Below are 9362 nucleotides of genomic sequence, written 5' to 3'. Positions count from 1 at the left end.
CACTTACAATTTAACTGTACTATAGCCAAGCCATACAGCTGAAAGAAAGAAAGAACTCCCTTCCTTCTTTCCTCGTCCTACACTCCTCCATCCTTCCTTACACCTTTGCTTCCTTCCTTCCATTCCTCCTACCTTCCTCCTCTTCCAACATCCCTCCTTTCTTCTCCATGTTTTCCTTCCTCCTCTATCCTTTTTGACATCCTTACTTCCTCCTCCTTTCATCTTGCCTTCCATCTTTCCCTCTTCCTTCTCCATTTTTCCTTCCATCCCTGTCCTCCCTACATCCTTTCACCTCCATTCTTCCTCACATCCTTCATTCCTCTTTCTTCTCTTTAAAACTGTATTTTATTGTAAATACCACCAATTTGCTAATATTCTATTTTATTGATGTTATTATTATACCCCTAAATTGCACCTTATTGTAAATACTGACAATTTTTTTGCACATTTCTGTAAATACCGGCATTTTAGGCACCTTATTGGCATTTCTTTGACTAGCACAATTTCCTTTTTCTGTCTTGTGTGTAACATATGTGAGCTCCTGGATACCTTGAATTTCCCCAAGAGCATAAATAATTTTCTATCTATCTATCTATCCATCTATCTATCTATCTATCTATGTATGTATGTATCTATCTATCTATCTATCTATCTATCTATCTATCTAGCCACAATCTGCTTTCAGTGGCACATTTGCATGGCTTGACTAAAAAAGACCAGTAATCCAGTAAAAACTGTGTCCTTACTTCTTGTTGGATTTCTTGCACCTGTAACGCTGGCACTGTGGTTCTCTTCAGTCCATGTAGGTCTACCACATGCAGTCATCATGTCAGAGGGTCGCTGTGTTTTGGCGCGCTGGGGTCGCTGTGACACACGTTGCGTCACGGTGAAGTGGGAGGAGCCTAAAGGCAGCAGCAGGCCCCTGATAGCAGTAGCAACAGCGGTCACAGCCGAGCCGAGCTGCGGGGATAACAGTCGCTGTCTAGGGCTGACGAGCGACTCAAACTTCACTGCCATCATGTCCGACGACGAGCAGGAGCAGACCATAGCCGAGGACCTGGTGGTCACCAAGTACAAGATGGGTGGCGACATAGCGAACCGTAAGTGAACGAGCAGCAGCTGGTGACTGGATGGGTCGAGCTGCTGCTTTCGGCCTGTCGAGCTAACCGTTAGTCTCCCAACAGCAGCAGCAGCAGCCATGTGGTTTCCGTTTGAGGCTCACATATGCAGTAACCGGGCAGCTAGCAGGAGCAACTGCTTCAGGTTTAACTGACTAACTGAGCTAATGTTAGCCTCTGTTTTACAGCTACTTGACATTAGGTTAGCTGGAGGTAGCTGTCTAACTAACGTGGGATGCTAACTAGCCAGCTAGCTCAGCCTACTGCCATGTAGTCAGCTAAATGTGAAGCAAACGTCAACGAGTCGAGAGATAAAGAGGTAGCCACGGACATGAAGGCAGACGGAACTTTTTCTGCTAGTTTCTCTTTAATTTTCAATTGTTATTAGTGTAGTTGACAGATAATTGACATGCTAATATTTATGTTAACGTTACTGACAGAACGAGTTCACAGTTTGTACGTAACTCTGACGATATTCATGTCATGTATCTGCTGCTGTTGAATAGCTTGACATTACTTCATTACTTGTTGAAATTACTACATTACTTGTTAAAATTGCATTATATTGATAATATTTAGCTTCTGATGTCAGACTGAAATTGAAATTATGATTTATAGGTTTAGACCTCCATGTCTGTAATTATGAGACATTTGTAGTCATTTCATACATGTAAAATCCATTTAGAAACCCTTTATTGATAATACAGCCAAACATTAATTTGTGTTCTTGGCTTAGCAAGTAGATTAAGGAATAAATAAAAGTACTTTGTCACATTAATGTGCTAATTATATACAGTTTAGTTTTGTAATAAATCAGCCCTGCATCTTAAATTTGGCTCACTGCCTGAGGTGATCTGAAACTAATAAATCTAGAGATATTAAAGGGGTACACTGGCTGCCTAATTTCAGTTAGGATGGCAGGATGTCAGACAGTTATATATTGTATCACTATGTACTGTTAATCCCCAACCCCAGAACAACCAGTATTCTAGTATGTTTTAATAGAAACGGTCTCTGAAATTGAATTGAATCTGGTTTAATTATACAGCACAATTCTTAATGAACGTCATCTCAATGCACTTCACAAAGTAAGGTAAAGAACATACAAAGTATAGAAAAAAAAACATCAAATCCAAATATTCCATTTGAGCCAGCACTTGGCAGTAGTTGGTCCTTTAACAAGGACAAAACCTCTGGAAGACCAGGTTTAGGGAAGGTGGTTCAGTTTAGAAGAAGGGGATTGATTAGAAATGTGAAATTAAGTAATTTTTTTGTGGGGCTGCAGAGGTGTTGCTTGCAATCCAAATATGATGCATTGTTTTGAGAAATAATCTCCTACAATATCTGTCCTAATCACAACATGGTGTAAATATTTAGCGACCTTTTCTACCTGCTTGAGTTTTCTGTTGGTTTACGCTCCCTCACCCTCCTCTTAACCACATACCATTTGTCCTATCCAGAGGCCCTTCGTCTGGTGGTGGAAACAGCCAAGCCCGGGGTATCTGTGCTCAGCCTCTGTGAGAAAGGTGACGCCTATATCATGGCTGAGACTGGCAAGGTCTTCAAGAAGGAAAAAGAAATGAAGAAAGGTGAGGCAAAGATGGTACAAGTGTGTACCTGTTGTTTTTGGATGAGCTGAGTTGGACCCATCAAGAAGCGTAGATGCAGTCATACAAACTGTTTGTGTGTCATTTCACACAGCCTCGTTTAGCGTGAATAGCAGCAGGGGTTTTCAAAACAACTCACATGGTGGCAGAGTATGACAGTACAAGTTTATTAGGTGATCCAAGTGTCACTTCCACCATTTTTTAAAATAGTTTTCTTGCTAAATTTGTGGATGATTTCCAAATGAAGACTTGGTGGTTCTCTTCTCCCTCTTCTAGGCATTGCCTTTCCTACCAGCGTCTCAGTCAATAACTGTGTTTGCCACTTCTCTCCCCTGAAGAGTGACCCTGACTACACACTTAAAGATGGGGATCTGGTCAAAATGTAGGCACCACGCTCTGCAGTGATGTTACCCCCTCCTTTCCCTCTGTGTCTTGAGTCTCCCAGTGTGTGGTCCTCCCTTCTTTCTATGTGACATTTCAGCTTGTTTGTGGGGGCTTTCTCTTTGCTGTTGATTGTCTGCTTCATCAGTACGGTCTTGTCTTTCTGTCTTGTCCTGTGTGGCAAACGACAAGTAAGGTTTTTTTCAGAACAGGGTTTTTGTACAGCTTTTGAAGTGATATGTTGGATTTTAGCTCAAGTGTCCATCCAACAGCTAAATCCTATATATCACATTTTTCTAATGCAATGTTGTCAAAAAGGAAACATAGTCATCTTAGTTGTTGTATTGCCACTAGTGTCTTTGTCCTCTGTAATGTCCTTTGTGCTATGTGTAGATTTTCTGTGTTTTTACCAATGTTCATTAGAGCTCATGGTGACTTGGTATCACATGCTAGGTTTGAATTGTCTCTCACTTTACACACACCCCTAACCTTCTGGCTGGGCATGTCTGTTCAATTTATTAGTCTGTAATGCCAATGCCTTGAATTCACAATAAGTCCTTCACTGTATTCCAGCTGATGTACTGCCAAAAAAAAAAAAATCACCTTGGGATATATCTTCCATTTAATGGCCATAGCAGATTAAGCAGTTTTATTTTTGTCTGACCTTCTCTTATTGTTTAGTGCCATTTCCCAAAGTGAAACTGACATTTTGCCCTCCCAAAGTTAATTTGATTGATTCCTGCATCAATATCCGTAATGTTGACAGCTGGGCAGCAGTTAAACTTGAAATGAATTTGAGACATAATCAATTTACTTTGTTTTATTGTTATTTCATACTCTTCTCTCTTGTCTTCTTATTTTGTGCAGAGATCTAGGGGTTCATGTTGATGGCTTCATTGCCAATGTTGCTCACAGCTTTGTTGTGGGAGCCAGTAAGGTGAGGGCTTTTTCCTAAAAATCACTGGTTTGTGTCCCCTCCTTCAGGTCTTTAAGTCCTCTTCTCACTGTATTTTATTTCTGCAGGAGAATCCCATCACAGGTCGGAAAGCTGATGTAGTCAAAGCAGCTCATCTGTGTGCAGAAGCAGCTCTACGCCTTGTGAAACCTGGTAACCAGGTACATTTTAACTACGTCCTCACAGTGTTTTCAGGTCAGCCATGTTCATGAGTTACGTTCTCCATAATGGCTGCTGGCTCTGGCCATGAAAAGAGTTAGATGGTCCTTGTACTAATCCTGACAGTTAGCACACACTACATATCTAAATGTGGAAAATTATTAATTTTAATCGTTTTTTTCTGTAATTCTCTAATAGTTGTTCTCTGATGCTGTTCTCTGCCCCTCAGAACACTCAAGTGACAGAAGCCTGGAACAAGATCGCACAGTCGTTCAAATGCTCACCTATCGAGGGTCAGTGTGTATCAAAAGTTTGTACATTTTAGTGTGCTGCTTCTCTTCAGATTTGTTCAGGAAGATAGCTGTGCTGATGTTGATGTTGTCATAAAAATGGTTCACTTTTCCTGTTTGACATGATGTATTCTGTCTGGCTCTGTGTCTTAAAGGTATGCTGTCTCATCAGCTAAAGCAACATGTCATCGATGGAGAGAAGACCATAATTCAGAACCCGACAGACCAGCAAAGGTACATTTTGGGGTTTTTTTTACTCATGGGAGTATCTCTTCAGGATGTCCCACCACTGAATTAGTTCCCTTTTTACATATTGCTGGAATTCTTCTGCCTTCCAATAAAGTGGCGATAAATTTGCTTGTGATGTTAAAAGCTATCAAACTTGGCATCTGAAAACTAAACGACGACAACATAAACTGCGTTCAGGCAAGCATGTGGTATGTTGAACTGTTCAGTTTAGCTTGAACAGTAAAAATCCACCCTCAGTATATTTCTTGGCTGCAGTTATGTAATTTATCGATTGTGGAGAGAACGTTATTATCTGATCATGAGCAGAGTTTTTTTTATGTCAAATGTCAGTATTGGCCTCATAAATCCCTTATTCATTGGACTGTGTTTAGGTTATTTGCAATTATTAAGTTAACATTGACGTTTTTACTGATAAACTTTGTCCTGAAGAGAAGGAAACTTAACAGAGAGGTCTGTTGCTCTGTCTCTGCAGCTGTTTCATACTGAATTAGAATAGTTCTCAATGAAGAGTATTTACTCTGATCTGTAGATTGTTCTGACTAACAAAGACAGGTACATGAGATGGTGTGATTTAAGATCTGTTGAATATGTTTTGACCTGCTGCTGTTGACTGTCTTCGACAGGAAGGACCATGAGAAGGCAGAGTTTGAGGTACATGAAGTCTACGCTGTGGACGTCTTGATAAGCACTGGAGAAGGAAAGGTCAGTGTCCTGTCTTGTCTTTATGAGTTCTTCACCTGTGACTGTCCAGAGACTGTGACTTTGCTTTCATAAATCAACACTGATGCGTATCTGCATGGGGATTTGTCCTCTGTAATCTACTTTCAGGCCAGAGACGCAGGTCTGAGGACGACAATTTATAAGAGGGACCCCAGTAAGCAGTATGGCCTGAAGATGAAGACTTCTCGTACGTTCTTTAGCGAGGTGGAACGACGCTTTGATGCCATGCCCTTCACTCTAAGGTAGGTCATCAACTACTGAAATTTTAAAGAGCTTGACAGCAAGTTGAATATTAATGCACCCTGGCTTGAGCACTTACTTACTGCCAACACTGAATTTTTCCATCAGGGCTTTTGAGGATGAGGCCAAAGCCCGTCTTGGTGTGGTAGAGTGTGCCAAACATGAGCTGCTACAGCCCTTCAGCGTGCTACATGAGAAAGAGGGTGAGTGTTTACCTCTCTGCTAAACACATTTGCTCTTTTTGACAGCTTTTACTTTTTATTTACCACCACCTCCTCTTTGTCTTTTCTTTTCCCTCAGGTGAGTTTGTAGCTCAGTTTAAGTTCACAGTGCTGCTGATGGCCAACGGGCCCCACAGAATCACCAACGGACCCTTTGATCCAGAGCTCTACAAGTCAGAGCATGAAGTTCAGGATCCAGAGCTAAGGGTGAGATTGTGAATTACTTCTTTCTCAATGGAGCTCCTGTCACACATAAAACACTCTTGCATTGAACACATTATTCCCTTCATATTGACACATCTTCTTGCTTCCCTAGACTTTACTACAAAGCTCTGCAAGCCGTAAGACACAGAAGAAAAAGAAAAAGAAGGTAATGTTTCATTACATTAGTGAACGTTGAAGTGATCCAAAGCTCACTTGGCCCTGACACTGAGCTTTTACTTTCCTTTCTTTAAAGTCACATTCCAGCTGTAGAGAATATATGGTTCAATGTCACCCTTTGCTGATTTGTTCCTCCCTTTCCACATCCTTTAGGCATCAAAGACAGCAGAAAATGCAACTGGACAGCCAACTGAGGACACAGAAGCCGCAGAATAAATACTGCCTTTCCACACTTGCAAGACCCCAAAGAGACACAAGAGAAAAGACATGACAAATTTCCCTGAACTCTCTGCCTGCTCTATACTTACTGGAGTTGATTTCACAAATTAAACTGATGAATTCATAAGAACTTTTATTATCAGTTGAATATTTGACGGTCCTACACAGATGCTAAAACCCTTTACTGCATTAATAGAAAGTACCATTGAAGGAATGCTGCTTTTTGCTGCCTAACTTGAGTAGGAAATAAAGAATATTTGCTAATAGTTTACATCTTTGAAAAGACTTGCTGCCAAATGGTAATGACTGGTGCGTGTTCTTTAAAAAAGAAAAAGTAAACATACTCGTCCTCTTCATGCTTGTATTGTTTGCAGATGAAAACTTCTTTTTTTTTTCTTTTTTTTTTGTAAGTGAAGCTGAAGCTTACAGTGGGCATTAATGGGAGTCAATTGACCTGAGTTTCTTGACATCAATTTTGAGTTGAAGGTTGCTGATTAGTACCAACAAAAACATGGATCACATTTCTTTCTTTCAGGCATTATGTATCTTAGGCCATGTATTCTCCTGTCGTAGGAGTAGGATGTGAACCGTTACATGTTGATTCCCTTTGGCAACAAAGTCAGTTCAAGTCATCTAAGCTTGTTTACAGTATGTATAAACAGAAATTTATGGTCGAATGAATATTCAGAAGTCTTCGTGGAAGTCTTAGGTGCACTTTTTCATCGCCTAAGTGCGTAACTCCCAAGAGAGGTCAATGATTTTAACCATCCAGTGCTTTATTAAAGAACTGTGAACTTGCCATTTAAAAGCAGTTCATTTCAAATGATTTTTCTCACCCACACCATGCAGTAAAGGGTTACATTATAATTTTATCTGTAGTTGAATGTTGTGAGCTGAAAAAAATATAATCTGACATTTTCCTAAAACGTAACCCAAAATTGACAGTAATTCCCAAAATGGTTTCTCCAGATTTTATGTAGTAAGTTACTCTTCTATGATCATGGCCTGACCACGTTTTTTGGTAAAACTACAATATTTTAACCAGACTAGATTTTTAAAGCAATAACCTGAGCAGAAGGCTGACTATTTTTCAGCACACATGCAAAAAAAACAAACAAAAAAGCCTGTTGTATTGAGCTTGACTCTAGGGAACAAACTGCTACATTTACTGCCATTCCCCTTGAATTTTGTGAAAAAGATAGAAATCTATACCGAATGTTCCAGTTTAAAAAAGAAAAGCGTTTTCTATTTGTGACACCTGTAACTTGCTTTACTACATCATTAATCTTGTGAAGCATGAAAGCAAAAGCTGATGGGCCGGTTTTTAGAAAAAAAAATAAAAACTTTCTGGGTTGTCTCCAAAGGATTTGGACCAGTAAAATAATTTCAGATTAGATTTTGAGGGTTGTGGTAATGTTAGGTCATGTTTGTCAACAATGAATATGCTGGGAAAAGCAAAACCGTGCTTTGTAGCTCAATCAGTGGGCAATGGAACTTTACATCTAATGAAATAAAAAACATTTTCATACATTTGTGTTTCACTATGTTGTTTTTTGGTAAACTTTTATTTCATGTCTCCACTGGGGTACAAAGATCGCGTGCTTGTATTCAAACTGAACTTTTAAGTTCATAAAATAAGGTGGTAATAATGGTGTTGAACAGGATGAAATTAATTACAGCAGAATCCTATGATGAGGTACAGTTGTCCTCAAATGTATTCATACCCTCCCATTAGAGAAGGGGAAAAAAACAGCTGTCACTGAAATAAGTTGAAATTGAAAAGAGTAGAACATAAAAATTTATTGAAAATCATGTCTTTGCTTTTGAATTGTGCTTCAACAGAAATATAACAAAAAAACAAAACAAAAACAAAAAAAACAAGCATGATGGGACTTGTAAACTAATCTTTTGTTGAACAACCCTTTGAGCCAATCATGGCAATCAAGTGTTTTCTGTAATTCTCAATCAGACTTCTGTACCTGTTGACAGGTATTTTGTTTTTGGCTTAATGCTCATCAGCAAAGTGCCTTTATTTGTCCAGGACAGTTTTTTTTTTTTAATTACCCTTTTCAACCACAATTCAAAAGCAATGTCTTATTTCATTAAATTCTAATTTGGCAAATCTTTATTATTACTTCCGTTTCTAGCTATTTGAGCGACTATTGTGAAATTTGCCTTTTCTTTAATGTAAGGTTATGAATACATTTTAGGACGACTGTACATTTGTTTTGGTTAGATGTGGTCCAGCATGTCTGGCATGAACCTGGCAATGACCACCACAGTAAATGCATAGTCCTAGTAGTGGAGCACAGAGGCAGGAGTGTAATAATATCTGGTTGAATTCATGACAAAGGTGTTGGAGAGATTATGTTTATAAATGGCACCATGAATGACTGTGGATACCAAAATGCTGTCTCCCAAATCACTCCTCGTCTACAGAAACTGGACAGAAGAGGCCTTTTTTCCCTCCTTTTTTAAATTGTATTTTTTATAGCATGATAACAATCCAAAGCACATTGCCAAAATTACACAAAAAATAAAATAGCTGAAAACTATGACCTGGCCAAAGATGTCACCTCATTTGAACCCAGTAGAAAACTTTTGGGGTATTTTAAAGAGAAAGGCAGAGCAACACAACTCTGTCTGGAAAGAAAACCTGAAGTAAAACTACATCAGAGGAATGGCAGAACATCTCACTAGAAATATTTACAAAACTGGTATCCTCCATGCTGAGGAGGATTGTGTCTGTTTTTGAAAATACAGGTATTGAGAATTTTAAGTGAACAAACGTTTCCACTGTGAATCCTGCATTGTACAATGAA

General features: G+C 39.2%; 1 protein-coding gene across 1 annotated transcript; it reads left to right on the top strand.

The window, feature by feature from the left end:
- Window positions 1-913: 913 nt before the first annotated feature.
- On the top strand, window positions 914-8070 carry pa2g4a (proliferation-associated 2G4, a). Its single transcript, XM_008296089.1, has 13 exons — window positions 914-1100; window positions 2579-2707; window positions 3002-3107; window positions 3974-4043; window positions 4130-4222; window positions 4450-4513; window positions 4666-4744; window positions 5383-5461; window positions 5588-5721; window positions 5828-5922; window positions 6020-6147; window positions 6257-6310; window positions 6475-8070. Exons 1-13 carry the CDS (start codon window positions 1019-1021, stop codon window positions 6535-6537), a joined length of 1176 nt encoding a protein of 391 aa, XP_008294311.1. The 5' UTR covers window positions 914-1018; the 3' UTR covers window positions 6538-8070.
- Window positions 8071-9362: the final 1292 nt, after the last annotated feature.

Source organism: Stegastes partitus, unplaced genomic scaffold (assembly GCF_000690725.1).
Source record: "Stegastes partitus isolate 25-593 unplaced genomic scaffold, Stegastes_partitus-1.0.2 Scaffold1100, whole genome shotgun sequence".
NCBI classification, from domain to species: Eukaryota; Metazoa; Chordata; class Actinopteri; family Pomacentridae; genus Stegastes; species Stegastes partitus.
Note: the sequence above shows the minus strand (reverse complement) of the source record. Positions and strands in the feature narration are given on the sequence as shown.